The sequence below is a fragment of the Lepidochelys olivacea genome (genome assembly GCF_965140295.1).
Source record: "Lepidochelys olivacea isolate rLepOli2 genome assembly, chromosome: 2".
NCBI classification, from domain to species: Eukaryota; Metazoa; Chordata; order Testudines; family Cheloniidae; genus Lepidochelys; species Lepidochelys olivacea.
Window position 1 is genome coordinate 223,058,209 of NC_140412.1, and position 21,632 is coordinate 223,079,840.

Here is a 21,632-nt window from a genome sequence, read left to right on the forward strand (position 1 = left end):
AAAAAGACTAGTTACCAACACTCATCGATTATTAGCAGATCTTATCACTCTTAACAACAAGCAAATGTTTGAATCCCAGCAACTACAGCAACTTAAAACTGTTGACAAGCTGATAAGTTTGCATTGTTGTGGTGTAACCTTGGAACGTCTGTTTATGACACTCTGAAAACCTTAGAAGTGAGCCGATATTGGCTGTGGGCTTAGTGACTTGGAGGGAAGTCTGTGACAGTGGCCTTTTAGAACACGCAGATGCTATTGCCTTTCTATAAGCAACATTAGCAGTACATTTGAAATGTAGTCATCTTGACAAGTAAAAAGGCATTGGAAGCACATGGAATCTGGTCTGAATATTAAAAGATCCCCTTTGGACTAACAGCATCATCTCATACAACAAGAAATTATTCACTGGACATATTGGCCATTGTGGTAAATGACAACAGAAGAGTGGAAAATGAAATAACTCCTGATGTGCTTAGCCTAAAGGAACTTTCTGCAGGCACAACTCCCATTGACTTTATACCATGGAAAGATCTAAATGACCTGAACAATCTCTTGACTCTATACCAATGGGTGTAATAAACATCCACTATACTTAAAAAATTAAAGAGGTGGGTTACAGAATAATCATTTCCCTGTATCCCATGCTCTAAGAAAAATAAAGTTTGGTATTATCTGAAATATAGCATTCCAAAGCAAATTCCATCCTAAAAACACTCAACAGACATTATACCAGAAGATATGGAGTCCTGTTCTCCTAAAGGTACACAAATATACCTGAATTTTTTTTTGTTTGCTTTTAAAGATTACACTAAAATACATAGGAGTTAAGTACACCCATTCAGCAAAATTCTCTTCTGAGATATATGAATTCCACATGCAGATTTTCATCCAATGACCATGTATAACTCCATTTTATCATAATACATGAAAAATATTAAAAAGAATATGCACAAACATTCAAAACAGACCTCTCTTCCGGTCTGTGATGGGGTATACAAACTCCACATTGGGCAACAAGGGGGAAAGGAGCTGCTCTGGCCTCAGCCAGCCCTTCGCTGCAAGAGGTGCATAGACTGGAGGAGTCAAAAGGGAGTAGAAGGTAAGAGAAAGGATCTTTACCTTGCAGCTCCTGAGAAAAGGGCTGAGGGAAGACAGGATCTCTCCATCAACTACTACCTGAAGGTCCCTCCTCGAGGAAAGGAAGGACCTGCTTCTGTTATACCCTGAGAGGGCATTTCCTCCTCTCACTTACTAACTCAGTTTATTTGTGTTGATTCCCCATGGTCTGTTTATGGACTACTCTTGAAAAGGAGAGACTTGTAACTGACCTGACTGGAAGGCTAATGGATAAGCGGAGGCAGCCACCGCCCCAAGAGACAGAGAGCTACCACACCATGCCCAGATGCGAAGAGGTGCCAAGCAGCGAGCTCACACTCTTCACAGCCTCCTGTGACAGAATACAAACTCTGGACAATAGCAGGTGGTAAGAAATGGCTCAGGGAGGGCAGCCTTAGAGGGCAGCCTTAAAGGGCTCCTCACGTGTCAGACCCTTCTGTCACTCTCACAGGGCCCTGCGCTGGAGCACAGTGAAGTACCAGCCCCCATCCTCTAAGCCCTAACCACTATGCACCACTCCCCACAAGTGAAGACCATCTCACGATCCAAAGCTGCAGTTTGTTCTGGAATGCTATATTCCCCAATCATTCTTTACTTATTTTCATCCTTTGTCAGAGAACATTCAGTGTCTGAATACCAGAAACTTAGATTTACAGGGAGCGGATTGTTCCAGTAACCCATGAAGATAAAAAAATAATACTGCTGCCAAGATGAGGAGCCTAATTCTCACTCACATCAGGTTTACACTAGTGTAACTCAGAGAAGAATTAGACCTAGAAGTTTATTACAACTCCCTTTCCACCAGAATAAGGGGCCTACGTTTAGATAATTTAGACCAGTAGTCCCCAAACTTTTCCTGTCCCGCCTTCCTTACCAGTAATGGAATCTGTGTGTGTGCCCCCCCGCACCCCTATTACTGCATAGCCAAGGCTTCCTCAGCAGAGGGGCTTGGGCTGAAGGTGGATTCTGGGAACAGAACTGGGAATGGGGAAGGAGCTGGGGATAGAGGCAGAGCTGGTCCAGGGGGTGGAGTGGAGCTGCGGCTGAGGTCAGAGCTGGAATGAGGACAGCGCGGGGCTAGGAGGTGCTTCCTCCCCACCCCTCCAATGGGTGCTGGCCCAAGCTCCACCTCACACCCTCCGAACAATCCTCCCCTCCCCCCCAGGAGTGTGTCCCACAATTTGCGGACCACTGATTTAGACCTTGCCAATGCTGCATGGATTGATCTGTATTGGAATATTTGATTACTTACATCATGTACAATAATATGCTACCCTTCCTAATACTGTTATGCGGAAGTTTGGGCAATCACAACACCTCACTGAAGCTGCTGGGTGTGACAACCATCTTCTATTCAGGGTAAATAAGGGAACAATTACATGCCCCCTTTATTCAGTGATAGTTGAAATAATGGAAAAATCACAGCCCAGCACACATGCAAGCCTAGGCAATGGCTGGGCCATGCAGTCCAAGGCAGTTTCATGTGGGTCTGATTACAAATACAGGGCAGGGTATTGAAAAGACTGCAGCTGTGTATCTGGAAGAGAAGCAGCAAAAAACACCACAGAAGCACACAAAAAAAGACAGCAAGCGAACACCAGACATAATCAGAGAAGCATTTGTAGTTGCCCCTGAAAAAAAGATGAGTGTGCGTGCTTTTGGGCAGCGCGCTGCTGGAAAGAGGCTTGGATCTGTGAGCAAAAAAACTGTCTCCGGCTGTTTGATTCCTGCTGTGTTCAGGGAAACAGGACTTTGTACTCTTCATAAATAAGCAGGATTGCATCAAAGAAAGACCTGGCTATCATCAATTCCTCCTCCTAACAACCCGCAAGATCCAAATAATGGCTAACCATTTGGGTCAGAAGGGTAACAATACTATCGAAAATGTGTAACCTTGTTTTATGTAATAAAACAAAAAATATTTTAACTACCCTAACATTCTCCATCCAAGCATCTCAAACTGTTTTACAAACATTGATAAATGGAGCTTAACCACACACCTGTGAGGTTTATAACTATTTGCTCCATTTTACAGAAGGAAATAACCAAGGCAGAGGATCAAAGACTTGCTCAAGATGACATGAGAAATCTGTGACAAGCCTTAGAACATCTGATTCCTAGTCTCATGTCTTAACAAGACCATTCTTCCACCGGTGGAATGAATCAGAGAGGGGTCAAATCAAAACAAAGAGCAATATGCTCATTGACTTCAAAAGCTTAAGATTTGACCTATACTCTACACCTTCATTTTTCCTTGAGCATTCTGAAGTGTGTGGTTCAGCAACATGTGGTTTAGAAAGGTTCTACTGTATTCATTTAACATCTAACACTTCCTCTAGATCTCCCAGTGAGTTCTATCTTATGTGTGTGTTTAAGACATTTCTGCAAAAACACACAACAGGACTCAAGTATGTAAGGTAAGGCAAATGAGTAGACACTAGCAGGATGGGGGTCCTTAGATTGTAAACCACTTGGGGCCAAGCAGTTTTAATTTGTGTCTTCTACAGCACCAACTACACCATCAACACTTAAATAATCTCTAAATACTACACTAAGGGCTAGTCCACACAGCATCACAGTGTGAACTAGAGGGATGTGAATTACAGAGTACTCTACAATTCACACCTCTCAAGTTCACACTGTGGCACAGTGTAGACAAGTCTAAGTAAACGTGGGATCAGGCAACCAAATATTTTCCTCTTCCACACTATGATTTGCGAATGTTTTAATCCTCATGTAGTAAATAGCAAAATAAATTACAAGTGAAAATGTTTTACAGAGCAAAGATTTGTAAAGCAATTTACAATGTCAGATTGTATTTCAGATTTTTCCCCACCCCTGCCCATTTACATTTCTGGATATGTTCTTGTGAGGTAAACAGTGAATAAGAAATACAAATACTATTTCCACTAACAGAAAGATTTGCACTGAAAATGTACTCCTTGAACTGATTTTTTAAAATGAAGTTTACCACCATCCAATTTATGAGAAATCTGAACATTATTTTATCACACTGTCATTTATACTTTTGTGCTATAGTTTAATCACAACATATCTTGTAAAACATCTTCTCAGAGATTCTATAAAAAGCCTGTAAATCAGGTCTCTTGAAGAAGGCTCTATTTGAACAAGGCCCTTCTAATAGGAAAACACCTGTGCAATGGGTGTATTACTTAGTCATTTTGGAAGGCAATGAGGGAAACTATAAGGTGAGAACTCAAGTGACCACATCCTGCCTTTCTGGAGAAATATCAGAAGAGGAAAGTCGCTTACAACCCCATCTCACACACACAAGCGTACAGCTCTGTCAGCAGATCCTCCAACATGATTACATGGCATGGAAACTTTCTGGAAGATGGGACAACATAAACTGAGGATTTGTAGGAAATTTAGGACTAAATTCTATGTTTCTTAGTTACCAGACCACTATCCTCTTAGCAGAATAGTCATTGCACATACTATGCTGCCCTGGCCCTCATATTGTGGCTGCATATTGCTATCCCATCAACATCGATTGTTTTTTTACATTAATTACTATTATTTATTATTATTATTATTTATTATTATAGAAAAGATATTGTGACAGACTGGCAATATTCTGTATAAACTTTATGGAATTAAGATAAAGTTTACTGAATTAAGTTAAACCTTACTGAATTAGGTTTAATACCTTTGGGGTTTGTTGTATTCAGAATGCAGTTGTGTATGTGTTATTTTTGAATTGTATGCAACTTCTCCAGAAGGAGGGGGATGATAACGTAATACCTCCAGTTATGAGCCTTTTGGAGCCACCCCCGGAGAAGTATGCAGATACTTGTTCAGAGCAGGTTCCCCAGCGACCAAGAAACAAAAAGGGGGTTTAGATAAATAGTCTGGTTTTAAACAGGCTCCTGGCCCTCTTCCTGATCCAGCAAATGGACAGGACCCCTGGTCCACAGAGGGCCCCAATCCTTAGGAAAGGACTGGGTCTACTGATGCCCCATAAGACTGGGTGCTTGTTCTGAGATGAAGCTGTGATGAACTTGAAAGCACAAGGAAAATCTGTGAGTGGGGTTTTGAAGGACTGCTCCTGCTGGCACCCCTATTAGGGTTGGGGGTGATCTCTAGTAACCTTATCATCATATGTGTAACTTCTTGTATTGTTTTTCATGTTTTCTCTGTAGTGCTTTTACCTTCAGAATAAAATAGACCTGCATAGGAAGTACTGTGTGGTACCTTATAATGGTGGGCAATTACTCGGTTATTAATCTCTAAAGAGAAAGTAAACAGGTCTGCTTAGGCAGAGTCCCTTGCTGAGATACCGCAGTATAGTCAGGGGACTGTGCAGCCTGAAAATACCCTGGTCGGAAGGAAGGGAATTGTGTCACCACTGAAGAGAGGTGATGGCCAGGGGAGCCTGAAGCTTAGAGTGGGTGCCCTTGCTGAACCACAGAGGAGGGATAACAGGTCCAGTTGCCCTGAACTGTGCCATGAGTTACTGAGGAAGAAAAGGGGCAACAAAAATCAAAATGGATAAAAGGAAAATGAAGAAAAAAGACTGAGAAAGAAAAAGAAATGGGAACAGCTGAAGAGACAGAGGGCCTAATACTGGCTTTAATGGTCACAAGCAGGGCTTCAAAAACCCACTAGCCCATGATGAGTAGGAAAGAGGATATTTTTCCCATATGAGTGCCATCACCTTCTGAAGAATCTCCCCTTCTCCACACCCAGAAAAAGTCTCTAGCCCTCATGGTTATGTAGATAACCTTACAAATGTGAACAGAGTGTAACTAGCGCACTAATAGCTCCCGACTCTGCACAGAGATAGCTCAGTGCTGTCGTTGCTCAGGCTCCCGGAAGTTATTGTTGGGGGGAGGAGGGGAGGCCCAGTCACTGCTCCACAGAGCACTTTGGGGAAGTTTGGCTGCCTTCACTGTTAGGGTGGTCGAGGGTACCTGACTGCCACTGTTAGTAGTAGAGCACTGGGGGGGCTGCCACTCCCATCCATTGCAACAGGATTAAGGGGAGGAAGGGGACGCAGTGCAATACATTGATTAACTGGAGAGTAAGTTTTAAATGATCTATAATATACCTATAGCAGTGGAGGCAATGCAAAGCTGATGAGAGGGGGAAACGGGAAAATTGTACCAGGGACCTGAGCTCAGGGCCCCCCAAAATGTCTCTAGCTTGGGTAGGGCCCCAGCAACCATGATGTACTGGGGCCCCAAATTTCTCTCGATGGCCTGGGAGGCATTTACTGGGTGGGAGAACCACCAATAGGAGACCAGGGCTTTTGGACCCTGGCAGGTGAGACAGAGATCAACCAGGAGGAGACAGGATGGGAGGGGATGTGGCTCAGGAGGGGCCCTGGCCATTAGTATTTCTGCTTCAAAAGTAGGCCTAGTCCTTTAGCTCAGTGGTTCTCAACCAGAAGTACGTGTACAGAAGTCAGGAAAGGTTGAGAACCACTGCTTTAGCTAGTAGGTGTTGGATGTATTTTTCAAGTCCTGGCCAAAAAGTCTGCTCAATTTTGGCAGCATTGTGTAACTGGACACTCTCAAAAGGAAGTAGCAGTGCATGTGCCACATTTGGGCAAGGTCAACACATTGCACAGCTCCTGCTCCTTTTAGTGGGAAAAACACCTTGTGTGTAACTTGTTTTCTTTGCGCCGGAAGTTCTTCAGGACAGGGATCATGTCTTTAGGTGCACGGACAGCACCTAACACAATGAAGCTCCGAACTTGCCTGAAGCCACTAAGTGTGGCCGCAATATAAATATTAAAGACTGTCAACAGGTGTATGTCTTGGATAGCACTACACACACCTCAAATTTCAGCCCAGCCTCAAACTTTCCCCATAAATCCTGCCCAGTTGGGAACATAGGGCCAGAACCTTCAGTCCCTTAAAGCTGGTGGGGGGGGGGGGTTGTTCTGTTTTTAAACAAAGTTTGAGCAGTGCAAAGCAGCCTTAACTAGCCTTCCCCCACCAGGAGGCTAACACAGGTGATGTGTCTGTAGTATACCAAACACGCAGCAATCCGCAGTGGTTGAAACGGCCTTTTGAAGCTAAATATCCCTGAAGCTAGTTTAATTTTCACCTGGGAACAGAATGGCAGCCACACAGTTCCAAGACTGGGGGAATGCTTTGTGCAGCTCAGGATTTGAGACATAGCGTGCACAGTGCATTTAACTGTACTGGCCAGTTAAACTAGTTGCACACTCTTGTGCACCATGGCAGAATTTCCTTTGGCCTCACACATTGTAAGTGCTACTCTTTGCAGCTGGTTTCTGGCTGTTTGCTGGGTTTTCTTCTGCTTTGTGGACGGGCAGCATTTAGTCCTTACCATTTAAATTAGTGAAATTTTACCTATTGATTTTACTTCCTATGTTATAGTATTTCCCAAAAAGCGTGGGGCACGTCCCACTGGGGTGCGACGGACCAGCTAGGGAGCTGCAAACAATCCTCTTAACTGGTCCTTTTTTTTTTTTTAAGTCTATTTACAAGAAGTCTCTTGCTGCTATGGTTGCAAAATTCTTGAAACAATGACCCAAAGGTACCTAATTCAGCACCTACGTGAACCTGCTGAGACCCTGAATGCCAATGAGGATAGTTTACAACATTGGCCTTTAAAGTATTTAGTTGCTCAACACAACATGAAGGAAAGGAGAGGAAGTATTACACTGTGAAGTTTGACACTATTTACTGTGAGTGACCTCTCATTTGGGGTAGGCCTTTAACACCACATTTCAGGATCGTGGGTGGGATTGGTTTCAGTCTCCTGAAGAGAAGCTCAGCTTTCACAGGTTTGGGAAACACTATTATATTTAATTACATTTTCCTGAAAGCTTACCTCAAATCAGTTACGTTGCGGGAGGATGGTGTTAGCAAGGAATACAAGAGGATGTTAATGAGAATCAAGTCAAATTAATGCTGGCTTTTGGACATTAACTCGTTTATATGCTACCCTCCTACACAAAAATGCCTGGAGTAGAACAATATTTAAATTGTCATTACACAGACTGAGCTACAAGAGTATTATCTGTATTTTAAAGATGTGTAAAGTAATGCACAGAGAGATTACATGCCTTACCCAAGTTCACAAAGCAATCATTGACACAATATAGAGCTCAAGGGTACATCCATACTATGGAGACTATGGTGACATAATACCACAGTGTAGATGCAGTCTACACCAACATAAAGGGTTTTTCTGCTGGTGTAGAAACACCACCTTCCCAAAAAAAGTTAGCTACATCAACAGAAGCACTCTTCCGCTGACACAGCTGCATCTACACTGGGTATTATGTCAGCATAGCTATGACAGTCAGGGGTGTGGTTTTTTCACACCCATGACCAATGTAGCTATGCCAGTATTATCACAATGAGTAGCCCCACAGCCTGAGCATACTCTCTGAGGGAATTACAGTGTGTGCTAGAGGGAAGAAGGGAGAGTAATCAAGCAGCATTTATTTTCCAAAACTTTTACTGCAGTTCTTGCTCTTAGTGAAAAACCTACCCAAAGATTCACTTCCTTTTTCCACATGGCCAAGAGGCTGCACAATTTTTTGCAGACAGGACAAAAACCAACTACACAGGGTTCTCTCAAACCATTTTCTCCTCCACCTTCTCTCCCACTGCAGCTTTTTCCACAATTTTCCTCCTCTCTGCAGTAGGAGATGCTCAGGGCCAAAATAATTAAAACAGTGTCCCTTTCCCTTTGAGTGACAGAAGCTTTTCAGGGAATAGTTTATAGTAACAACACTGGTGATCAGATTAGTAATAAAAACTGAAATATCGGAACAAAGTTTTTAAGGACGTCCTGGCCCAATTCTGCTCCCACTGCAGGAGTTTTGCTACTGAATTTCAATGGTCTATGCCCTATTTCTTCAAGGTCAAATCAAACTTTTCCCTTGCTAATTACAGCTCTCATAACAGAGAGCAGAAATTTCAGGTCATTGAAAGCAACTATCAGAGCTCCACTTTCTCAGATACCGCACTAGAGCAACTTGTGAAGTTTAAGGGAGCTTATAGATGTGAGAAAATAGAGACCAAATATAAAAGGGAAAAAATGAAGGATAAAAAGTTTTGTTTTTTAAAAATATCAGTGTCCCTTTTATCACTTACACATATATGACCTTTGAGGATTTGTTTTTTTCTTGATGGGCAGTCAATATTACATAGAAATATGTAATACTACTTGAACATAACTGAAATAAAACTTCTTTTTTACCTTAGGTATATGTATCATTAAGAGTTCAGATAACAAGAAAAATTTTAAAGCAATCATGCTGTTTTGCTCAACTGTATGAGACAATCATTCAGGACCACTGAAGGTTTTATAGCTCACTACTGTTAGAAGATTTTTAAAACAGGAATGGAAAGCATCTAAAGAAAAAAAATTAACCAGTTTAAAAATATAAAAAAAATAGCCTGTGTTAACTTTGAACATGTCCCTTTGTTACTTTTGCTAAATGATTATCTGATTCAGGATAACTGTGATTTGAGGAATAACATTTCCATAATTGGTAGATTTTCCAGGAAACTAAACAAGTCTTACCTATTGGGCTGGATGAATGCACTATAAGGTGGGTAGAAAGTTGGCTAGATTGTCGGGCTCAATGGGTAGTGATCAATGGCTCCATGTCTAGTTGGCAGCCGGTGTCAAGTGGAGTGCCCCAGGGGTCGGTCCTGGGGCCGGTTTTGTTCAATATCTTCATAAATGATCTGGAGGATGGTGTGGATTGCACTCTCAGCAAATTTGCGGATGATACTCAACTGGGAGGAGTGGTAGATATGCTGGAGGGCAGGGATAGGATACAGAGGGACCTAGACAAATTGGAGGATTGGGCCAAAAGAAATCTGATGAGGTTCAATAAGGATAAGTGCAGGGTCCTGCACTTGGGACGGAAGAACCCAATGCACAGCTACAGACTAGGGACCGAATGGCTAGGCAGCAGTTCTGCGGAAAAGGACCTAGGGGTGACAGTGGACGAGAAGCTGGATATGAGTCAGCAGCGTGCCCTTGTTGCCAAGAAGGCCAATGGCATTTTGGGATGTATAAGTAGGGGCATAGCGAGCAGATCAAGGGACGTGATCATCCCCCTCTATTCAACATTGGTGAGGCCTCATCTGGAGTACTGTGTCCAGTTTTGGGCCCCACACTACAAGAAGGATGTGGATAAATTGGAGAGAGTCAAGCAAAGGGCAACAAAAATGATTAGGGGTCTGGAACACATGACTTATGAGGAGAGGCTGAGGGAACTGGGATTGTTTAGTCTGCAGAAGAGAAGAATGAGGGGGGATTTGATAGCTGCTTTCAACTACCTGAGAGGTGGTTCCAGAGAGGATGGTTCTGAACTATTCTCAGTGGTAGAAGAGGACAGGACAAGGAGTAATGGTCTCAAGTTGCTGTGGGGGAGGTTTAGGTTGGATATTAGGAAAAACTTCTTCACTAGGAGGGTGGTGAAACACTGGAATGCATTACCTAGGGAGGTGGTAGAATCTCCTTCCTTAGAAGTTTTTAAGATCAGGCTTGACAAAGCCCTGGCTGGGATGATTTAATTGGGGATTAGTCCTGCTTTGAGCAGGGGGCTGGACTAGATGACCTCCTGAGGTCCCTTCCAACCCTGATATTCTATGATTCTATTAGAACTGCCTGGGGATGTCGGTAAAGAATGCTTCCCAAAAGCCTTTATAGTAGATTACACTCTCTACCTCATTTCTAACAAAGCTGGAATAGAATGGGTTAGCTAAATTATGTGAATGATCTACAGGGGTATAATCTCTTGGATTTATGTGTTGAGATTTTGCTCAAAGAATTAAGTGCAAACAAGGTATTTGCAAAGCAAATCCCAGTATTATGTCTTTTAATATTTTGTTTTTAATTAAAGTGACCTTATTCATGGAATGAGGAGTATGAGGTAAAGTTTTCTCTTACATATACAAGGTCAGATTCTACTTGCTTCACTCACAAGTAGTTTCCATAACATCAACATGCTTGACAAGGACATTGCTGATTTAGAACTCATACATTGTAAACAAGTTTTTTTAAATCACATTACTAAACCCTTTCAATGATAAAAAGTGAAATCATTTTTAAAATCCAGTTGTTTTGTTTCTATTTATGTTCTTGTTTACTTTGTGCATCTCTTGCAACTCAGACAATAAAAATCAATGAAGTCAGTTTCACTTTCAGATTCCTAATGCTGCAATGTTTAGGTTTCAACCATTGTAGAGAAATGTTTATTTGTTTAAAACAACAGATTGCACTGGAATTTTTAAAACAAATTTCTGGAAACATTTCTATTGGCCTTATAAATACTTACTGTTATACATTTCAGTTTGGGGAAATTTTTAAAACAATTACTAACACTTCACTGAATTCCATGTTTACTGCCACATAGCGATTTCTAGATCAAATTTGCTACGTCCACAAATAAAAAAGAGACTATTTTTCTACCTGACAGGCTTGCAAATCTATCCAAGGGTGTGAAAATCAAGATGCGTTATTCCTGACTCCTGCATCACCACCAATAATACAAATTCATACAAATTCTGCCCAAATATATATCACAGTTGCCAACTTCCATGCAGTAAATAAGCACCCTGACTTTCACAATAAGCCAAAAATCAAGCTAATCCCATTTCAAAACAAGGCCAAAACAATCCCTAAGAACCCCAACACTCTATATGACTAGATCCCCCCCAGGGTGCAGTCTGGAACTGTGGTGGGCTTGCTGTGCATCCCTGACTCTCTCCCCCCTTGCCCCTGTTTGCCGAGAGCCAATAAAAAAGAAAAAAAAAAAAAAAAAGCAGCAACAAGCTACAAGCCAAACAAGCAACAAGCCAAAAACTAGCCAAGAAGCAATTTACAAGCAAATTAAGCCAAAGACAAGACCAATTTCTGTGCCTTTTTCACAGGTTTGGCATGTCTGATATTTAGCTGTTTAATCTTATTGCTTTCAATGGGATTCAAAGTTCTAATTGCCGCGCCAAATTCTGCCCTCAGTTATATCTGTTTAACCCCTTCAGTCCAACTGAACACGGTCTTCCTTTTTATGTAGTCATTTACACCAGTTAAAAGTGGTCTTAAAATGCTTCCTTTCTAATTTGGTAGTGTTTAGCATCCACTCCGCATAGCTATAAATGACTATACAAGGGGGAAGGTAGTGGAGAATCAGACACATCTTCAATGGGATTGAATAGGTGTAACAGTGGACAGAATTTGGTCCTGTAACGGGAATTAACAACTGTGTTGATTATGTGTGAGCTAGAAGAGAATCCAGCTCACTCACGAGCAGCTGGATCCACAGGGATGGGACAAGTTCCAAAATGTTTCTTTTTTGACACTAAATTAAGTAGTTGTCGTCTCAAAATACACAGAGGAAGCAGATGAGTCAAACAAGATGAAATCATTTTTACAGTGTCACTTTTCAAAAAAGAATCTTATTTTTCTCCTAGTCTGCACCAGCCCAGTATTTGACTCTTTAAAGACTGTCACGTGTGCCAAATAGCTTAGTGTTTTTTCAGTGTGGATAAGTGTCCATTGGTAACTACACTGAGATTATCAAATGCGCTTCACTTGCAACCTATGAGTAATTCAGCCCTGATTCTGAGTGGTAAAATGCTGCTGTAACAAGTCATTGTGCCCCCTACTCTTTCCCCAACTTAAAACACTTGAAGCAGTCCACATTCTTAGATGTTATTGTTAACAATGTTTTTACATCAAGTATATTTCAGTGGATTGACCTTTAAATTACCTCTATGTCAATGTACCTAAGAAGTATATGTCAATGTACCTAAGAAGCTGAAGCACTTATACTAATACCTACTTTACTTATGCATGAAGAAAGACTGACTGGTGAAGAAGCTAGCAACTAAAGGTTACTGATGCAGATAAGTAAGATTAATGATCCAATAATAGTGGATCACAGTCGCTGTTCAACAGCACATTATATTTCATACCATACAGTATTTCACTCCAGTAACTTTAATTCTTCATAGATGTTCTTTAAAGTAAGAGCAGCTGTTTGGAATGCAGAAGTTATTTTTAAATTTCAAAAATAATGTAAATATGATGGTCACCATATAGACACCTTTTATATTTCACTATGCTATTTATATATTTATGTTTAAATTACAAAACCTCACAAACCTGAAGCTCATTCTCAATTTCTGCTGATTTAATCAACCATAAAGTAGACTAGGAAATGAGACAGGGTCATCAGAACTCTTCTCCCTTTAAATCATTTGAAATTATGCTCACTTGCCAGCTGCAATAAAAAAAGTCTCAAGAAGCTCTGTAATCTTTTCAGAACCAGATGCAGCTGCCAAAATCTACCCTGAACAAATTTAAGCTCAAATAAGAATCAAAGTTCAGGGGAAGGAATTTACCTTTATTGGAGCACTGCTAAACTTAATTTTTCTGTTTGCTGGGATTTCATCTTCATCTGGCAATCCAATAACTTCAGCATATTCCATATCAGGTTCATAATAGTTGTTTTCATCACTATCGTCTTGATCATCCTGTTCTGTTCCTGTCTCTCCCCAATCAGAATTATACCTCGATCGCACCCTGTAGACATTATAGTCAGAGTGCATATATACATGTGAACTCTGAAAGTTATTCAAGTCTTCCTGGACTTCCTTTCCACTGGCATCATCATAGTGGGATTCAGTAGCATCTGAAGCTACATCTGCTGCAAAATCACCACCTGCTACCAAGTTTCTTGGTATGTCTACAGCTCCAGTGCCAACACAGGCGCTCTCTGCATTTTGTGAATGTTCTTTTTGTTGTAAAGAAACTTCTGAATCTATTTTTTCCTTAGTCCTGGTACAGGATTCTTCACGCTTTTCACTGTTAATGATGCTGGCCAATTCTTGTTTAGTTGCTGCACAAACATCAACAGGATCATAACTTGCTTCCTTATTCTTCCTTATTTCTTCATTTGTTTTTGACACTGGCAAAGGGCTTTTAGAAGCTTCTTCTCTTATTGTTGAAGATGTACTGTTTTGCTGAAAGGTCTCAGCAGATACTGAACTTGTAGCCTGTTTGGCTGGTGAAGACCAGGCATTACCATCTTTTAAAGGACTGAATCCATCAAGGTTTGCAACAGTGGAGGAGGATAGATTTGCAACAGTAGAGGACAGGTTAAGTGGGTAGTGACCAGTTACAGAGTATTCTTCATTGTTTTCAGACTTTTCTAAAACGATTACACTATGTGAATCAGTGTTTTCAAACACTGCACTGAGCTGACTCACTGTTGGAGAGATAGTCTCTGTCCTTGAGCTAAGACTGTCCAATGAATCAGTACTGCCTCTATTAGACTTTGAGCTACACCACTCATCTTGGAGTTCATTGGAAACTACTCTCTCTTTCTTTGGGGAATAGCGATTGGAATGACCCATTTCATGAACATTTCGCTCAAACATCTTTCGAGTTTCCGTAAACTTGGAATAGGAAGGACCATCATGCACAGTATCAAATCTACTAATCCTTTCTGAAACTGAAGACTCTAGTTTTACAACTGAGCCATCTGTCTTCTCCACAAATTCTTTGGGCCTAATTCTTCTTTGAGGAGACAGGGGACCACTTTTCACTCTGGTTTTAGGGGTAACTCCAGTGCTCTCACTGGGCTCCATGCCCATCTGCATAAATAAGTTTTTAATCCTGTTGACATTTGAGCCATATTTCCTCCCCCTGCTCTGCTGAGAGGCCTCTCCTTCATCTTTCGTTTTTTGGTCTCCATCTGATTTAGGTTTGTCAAAGGTGCTTTTTAGGGCCTGGAACTCAGTTCTGTAAGCATTCCTGTGAGGAGAAGCACTTCGGAGGTTTGATCTTTCTCCTGAAGACTCTGTTTTCATCATGTTTACTTAAGGAGTGCAAAACCAATGTACATAATGACTGATATACCACTCTCAGTCTTCTGTTACTAGTGAGATTCTGGTTGAGAAGAAAGTGCCTCTCAGGTGTCACTGGTCTCCATCAGGGCCATATTCAGTTGGTATTCTGACAGATACTATCTAAATATGTGCAAGCAACCATGACAGCAAACAAAGTGGCAAGACTGATGGCTTTCCAGAACAAATGTAGATTTAACCTGCAACAGAAAGTACAACTTTTTGAATCGAGTCACACATTTTTATTTCTTCAAAACTAAATCAATTACTTCAATTTTAATAAAGTTATTTGAGACAACTGATATTTAGAATAAAAATTATCAAACAAATGCAAGGATTCATCCGTCACACAGCATCATTATCAAAATACACACATATGTATTAAAATTCTACAGCAGACTCAATTTGCTAAAGATTCAACAATTAGACAGTCTGAAAAAGTTTGTATGCTCACATAAAAGTAAGTTTCCTTCCAAGTACAAGTTAACATGCCACTATGAGACAATGAAACATAGCAGTTTTATGATGTTCATATGTATGCTACGAACATATTACAACATAAACAAATTTGTCTAGGTGAAACACACAATTACAAAGAATAAAATTACAAGGAAAATGATGTCACCAATGTTTCATTGATGTCAAACTTTTTGACTGGAGATGGTAAAGGACAAAATAAAGAGAACTAAAATCTTTGTGTTATTTATGTCTGGGCACGAAATACTTCATGCAAACATGATGACTGTGCTTCCCTGAGCTGCTAACACTGCGATTCCACATAGTATGTCTCTGAACAACACAACAGTATGCTTTTAATGGTGTTTCTATGCAGAGAACGATCATTCAACAATGAAACAACAGCTCAAAAGAATTAGAAAAATTGCACCCAAAGGTATCATTTAGTGTTGAAAATAGTGGAGTGAAATTTAGTAAGACTTGCCCCTTTCCACTTGCTGTATTATTTTAACATGACAAAGAGCATGGAAGCATTTAGTGAACTGCAAAAAATGGAGCTACAGGCTAAATCTCAATCTTCCAGTTCACATCTGCACACTCACAGAGTTGCCAAACCAAAAAAGGCTGCATTTTAAATATAATAAACTGCATTGAAAGTTACATGATCCAACATGATGAATTCAGAGATTCTTAGTGGGGAGGGGGGAGAGAGGGAGGCTCTGAGTGGTGTTTAAGGGAAAGGATGAGAACTGGGTTTGATTCCAGCCTGAACATTAGCCCAGAGAATTGCAGGAGAACAACACATGACTAATAGAGAGCAAAATCTCTCTCATTAGCGTCCCCCTGTTTCCTTGTCTTTCCTCTAGGCTATAACTTATTGCTGCAAGCCTCAAATGCAATGCCTGTGGGCTGCTGTGCTCCTCACTCATAGGGAGGAATGCTATAGCACTGCAGTCACACCTAGCACTTTAGAGCAGGAAGATTATGGATCAAGTACCTTACATATTTATTCGCCAATCTTTAAGCCTAAGAGGTTACTTTAGACTAAACAATATTATGCAGCTATTAATGTAAAATCCCCTCATCATCTTCCTAAAACAGAACACTCTTAGATCACCTCCAAACTCAAGCCCAGCTATCCATGCACAAGCAGCAGAGGGTTGCCCACAGCTGTGGCTCAACTGCTGTGCAGGGGCGCTGGAACAATTTGCATAGTGGTGGTGTTGAGAGCCATTGAACCAAACTGTAAACCCGTATATGATAGAAACCACTTCAAACCAGGGGGTGAAGCAGCAGCAGCATCTCTGCTACTGTGGATCAATTTTTAAAAAAGACCAACAATTATGGGGGGGGGAGGCGGTGCAGCAGTTTTTTCTTACCTACCGATCATTTCCCTTTGCCTCCTCCTTTACAGACTCCAGCTGATGTTTCCAACGATTATAAGGAAAAGAAAAAGAAAGGCTAACTTAAGGTAAAAGAATCCTGTCTGGCGTCACTGAGCAAACCCCTCTGAAAGGGGAAGTGCTGCGAAGAACCGGTTTCTCCGAACTGAAAGGCGAGAGGATCCCACACCAGCGTTGGCCCAAGAACCACCTTGCGTACGAGCAGCTGCCCTGGCAATCACGGCAGGGAGCAAAGCTCCGTGGCCATAAACCCCCCTGGCTCTGGCTACAGCGTCTGGGGAAACAAAAGCTCCCGGGCATGTCTCCCCTTGGCGCGCACACAAGCTGCGCCCTAGCCCTAACTTCAGCCCCTGCTCCCCGGTGCGCGCACGGCCCCTTACCCGGGAGAGGAGCTGCACGCCGGGCTGGGCTCCTTCCACCTCCCGCGGCTCCCTGCGCGCTCAGAGCTGCGGCTCCTCCAGCCCCCGGCTCCGACCCGCCTGTGCGAAGGTAGCGCGCGGCTGCCGCCCCCGGCCTGCCAGCGGGCAGCAGCCTCCGACTCCGCTACTCAGCGCCATTGCAGGCAGCGACACGCTCCGCGCACACGGAGCTGGGGGGAGGAGAACGCTCCCGCGCCCCGCCGCAGCCCGCCGCCCGCCCAGCGGCTTCCCGGGGGCCGGGCGTGCGGAACGTCGGCCCCGCGCGCGGGGGTGCGCTGCCAGCGGCCGCCGCCGAGCGGAGGCCGAGCGCGGGCGGCGGCTGACAGGTGCCTCACCTCCGCGGCGAGCTGCAATGGTTCGTTCCGCCGGGGAGGGGGCGAGCCACGCTCCCGCTGCAGTCCGGCCGCACAGCGAGCCCGCGGGGAGGGGCGCTGGCCGCTGACCCTGCTACAACTCCCTCCCCCCCCGCCCGGGCGCCTCCTGCCGTGCCGCACTGGGCCCCGAGATCGCCAGACTCCCCCACCCTCCGTCCGGGTCTGCGGGCAGGTCACTTCCTCCCCCTGCGCGCGGGAGAGGCGAGTCCCTCGGCGGTCGTCATGGCACAAGGGCCCCGCGCACACTGGCCGGGGCGCGGGAACGGGCGCGGGAGCGGCGTGAACCCACCAGCCCGCCACAGAGCAGCCCTTGCGGACTGCGAGCGCAGCCGCCGGCCGCTCCCCCTCTCGGGGCTTCACTGGGCGGCAGAGCCCGAGGAGTTCAGAGCCGGAGGGGCGGGGATAGAGAGGCACTTCCATGGGCGCGGGCCGTGCACCTGCTGTCACTGGGATCCCTTTGAGAAGGGGCCCCGCTGGCTGCAGGCGAGAATGATGCTCCATCCTTACCCTTCAGTCGGTGCAGACAGGCAGCGTCCTTAGCAGGCCAGACCGAAACCAGCGGGCTTCTTTTGAGGAAGGGCAAAGCTGCACTTAAGCCTCAATTCTGCAATAAGCGCCACGGGAGAATTCATTGCAGGATCAAGACCTTGGACTTTCCGCCCAGTTAATTTCTTTACGTCAAGTGTCTTTGCACAACGTGCAAGCAATTAAATAGTGGAAAAGATAAAAAGCTGGAGTTACAATATATACTCATTCATCCCCTTAAATTCCAGCAAATGTATTTTTTTGCTGGGTTGAACAGATAGGGCTACACTAGTTTCCTGTTTAAGAGCACGCAAACAGTCCAGCCACTACTGGCATGTCTGTGTTGCTAGGTAAATATTGCTAGTGCTCCAACAGTCCCCACAATAATTTCCAGGTTTTGCACAGATGATAAGAAAAATTCCAGAGTAGGAGATCCAGCAATCTCTCCTAAAGTAGTTTGGGAAACTGGCACTCCAGAAGGTAATGATTTTTAAATCATATAGCAACTCACACATAGAGTACGTTAATTGAATTGCTTAAGCGTCCAGGAGATGGCTTGAGGATGTGTATAATAAAAAAATGAAAAAACAAAAATACTACATGTACTTCCAGTCACTTGTGTCTGAATTCCATAAAGATTTAGGTAAGTGTGTAACTTTAAACACAAGTTGTCCCATTGTTTTTTTTTGGGGGGGGGCGCTAGGGAAAGTGTATAAAGTTACACACTTTCTTAAATGTTTACAGGCTTAAAGCTTTGGTTCTCTAGCGAGTATCAAATATACTCAATTCAAAAATCTCTCTGTTTCTGTGACATTCTATATCCAACACATAAATATTGATGGGAAAACCAGTCCCTTTCAAGATTGATTGCCTATATGATAGTGTTCCTTCTTTTTCAAAGTTATTTTAACAAGCTGACATAGTAAGGGACAGAAATAGAAATGAATTTAACAGAATTGGGATTCTTTTCCCAAACACAAATTGTGCCTTTCCAGAAAATGTTTGCTCTTTGTTTAGGAAAAGAAAGTTTCAGCAATCCAAGTCAATTCACTAGAAAAGTTACTAATATTTAGGAACAAATAATTCCCACCCTTGCATAAGCATGGCAGCATCTATACCATGGGTCCTGATCCATGACTAGGTCTCCTAGGCCAGCGGATCTCAACCAGGGGTACACATAGGTCTTCCAAGGGGTACATCAATTCATCTAGATATTTGCCTAGTTTTACAACAGGCTACATACAAAGCACTAGCGAAGTCAGTACAAACTAAAATTGCATACAGTCAGTGACTTGTTTATACTGCTCTATATACACTGAAACATAGGTACAATATTTATATTCCAATTGATTTATTTTATAATGATATAGTAAAAATGGGAAAGTAAGCAATTTTTCAGTAATAGTGTGCCATGGCATTTTTGTATTTTTATGTCTGATTTTGTAAGCAAGTAGATTTTAAGTAAGGTGTAACTTGGGGATATGCAAGACAAATCAGATTCCTGAAAAGGGTACAGTAGTCTGGAAAGGTTGAAAGCCACTGCCCTACGCCCCGAAAAGCATCAAAACACTCCGTGTATTGCTATGTGGGAGCACAGGCACTTGACAACAGCTAGACTGCGCTGTGCAGAGACCACTGCCTATCGTCCTGACCAATATAGATAGTCTTAATTGTTTATGTGCACTCCCCCATCTGTCAGTATCAATCTGTTGTCTTTTCGCAGTACTATCTCAAGTGAGGTTCCCTGGATCAAGACACAGCAAATAAAATAGGAAAGGCAAGCCAGGCCTTTGGAAGACTTCATTATAGAATACTCAACCAGCACACAATCAAACAGTCAATAAAACTGATGATATCCAATGCAGCAATAGCATTCCTTTTATATGGGTGTGAAACAGGATAGTCTACCACAGACACATTAAGCAACTTGAAAATTTTCACATGCACTCTCCCCTCTCGGGTCTGAAGGTCCACTAGTGAGACAAAGTCTTAAATATTAACATCCTTGAAAGCGCAAAAACAACCAGCATCGAAGCAATGATCATCAAAGCTCATCTGAGATGGACAAGTCATGTTATCAGAATGGATGATTATACATGTCCAAAAAAGTTTTCTGTGGTGAGCTGAAATTTGGAAAATGCAGAAGGAGCAGGCAACGAAAAACTCTTCAAAGACACCATTAAGCAGAATCTCACCTCATGTGTCATAAATATTGATAACTTCAAAGACATAGTCAAGGACAGACCTGAATGGAGATCAACTATCAGTAAAGGTTGTAAATGCTTTGAGGAAAACAGACTTGAAACATTGATTGAAAAAATGCCAAGTGTCATTCCAAGTCTTCAGCTGGAGCTTGCACATTCCTGTGTGACATCTGTTTGCAGTCTTGCTCCTCACAGATAGGATTATGTAGCCACGTGAGAATACATGTGAAGCCGTCAGGTCCTTGTAAGATATGATAGACAGCAAGGTAGATAGTTTATTAACTTCTTGGGGAGGGACTGTCTTTTTGGTCTCAGAGTAACAGCCGTGTTAGTCTGTATTCGCAAAAAGAAAAGGAGTACTTGTGGCACCTTAGAGACTAACCAATTTATTAGAGCATAAGCTTTCGTGAGCTACAGCTCACTTCATCAGATGCATATCGTGGAAACTGCAGCAGACTTTATATATACACAGAGAATATGAAACAATACCTCCTCCCACCTAGCACAATGAGATCCTGGTCCATGACTAGGTTTCCTACGTATTACAGTAGTGGTTGTCAATTATTTTTTGTCAAGGTCCAAATTTTGTGATTAAGGTATAGTCAAGGTCTGGACTCCAGAGAAAATAATAAAAAAAACCCAATGATAATAATAAGTAAATAAAAGATTTTGAAGTTCAAAAGCATCTGGCAGTCCGGATTTGGCCTATGGTCCACCTATTGACTACCCCTGCACTAGAGTAATACAAATAATAAAGTCACACAGGGAAATTCTGTGTTCCCTGAATGCTGCTGATACTGATATGCCAGAGTTCTCCTTCTAGCAGCATGCAGGGATAGGGTGTGACAGGTGGGTCTGTGTACTAAAAGGACCAAGTGACTGAAGATCAAGTCTAGGGATCATGCCACAAACACTACTACAATTCAGTGGAGCCATGGAATAACTTCTTCCCAGCCTGCTGAGTCAAAGATTCAAACCCTCAGTACAAAACCTAAAAAGGCCATAGTTCATCTTTAAATAGATATTTAAAAACTGCATGTTCCTCATCAGATTCTAGACATCTAAAGGTAAATCAAATTTTGGCCTAAACTGCTTGACAGTGCCATTGTAAATATCAGTATCAATTTAGAGAAAGTGAGAGTTCTTTGGAAATAAAACCACAAAGAATAACCTCCATAGAGAGTATTGCTTTAACAAAACTGGAAGTCTCCTTTATATGGACCCAATAGAGCGTAGTGATGAATAGAAACTTTAAACA

At 42.5% G+C, this 21,632-nt stretch overlaps 1 protein-coding gene across 6 annotated transcripts in view; it reads right to left on the reverse strand.

The window, feature by feature from the left end:
• PPP1R9A (protein phosphatase 1 regulatory subunit 9A) overlaps nucleotides 1–17,446 on the reverse strand; it is a 264,997-nt gene extending 247,551 nt beyond the window's left edge. For 5 of the 6 annotated variants that reach the window (XM_084619704.1, XM_084619708.1, XM_084619705.1 and 2 more), the window contains exons 1-2: nucleotides 16,833–17,446; nucleotides 13,488–15,193 (exon numbers count right to left, since the gene is read on the reverse strand). In XM_084619704.1, the coding sequence (XP_084475830.1) occupies nucleotides 13,488–14,960 (1,473 nt within the window). In that variant the 5' untranslated portion in view covers nucleotides 14,961–15,193; nucleotides 16,833–17,446. The remainder of the gene's footprint in view (nucleotides 1–13,487; nucleotides 15,194–16,832) is intronic. The other variant, XM_084619703.1, reaches the window with a different exon arrangement.
• Between the last annotated feature and the right edge of the window lie 4,186 nt (nucleotides 17,447–21,632).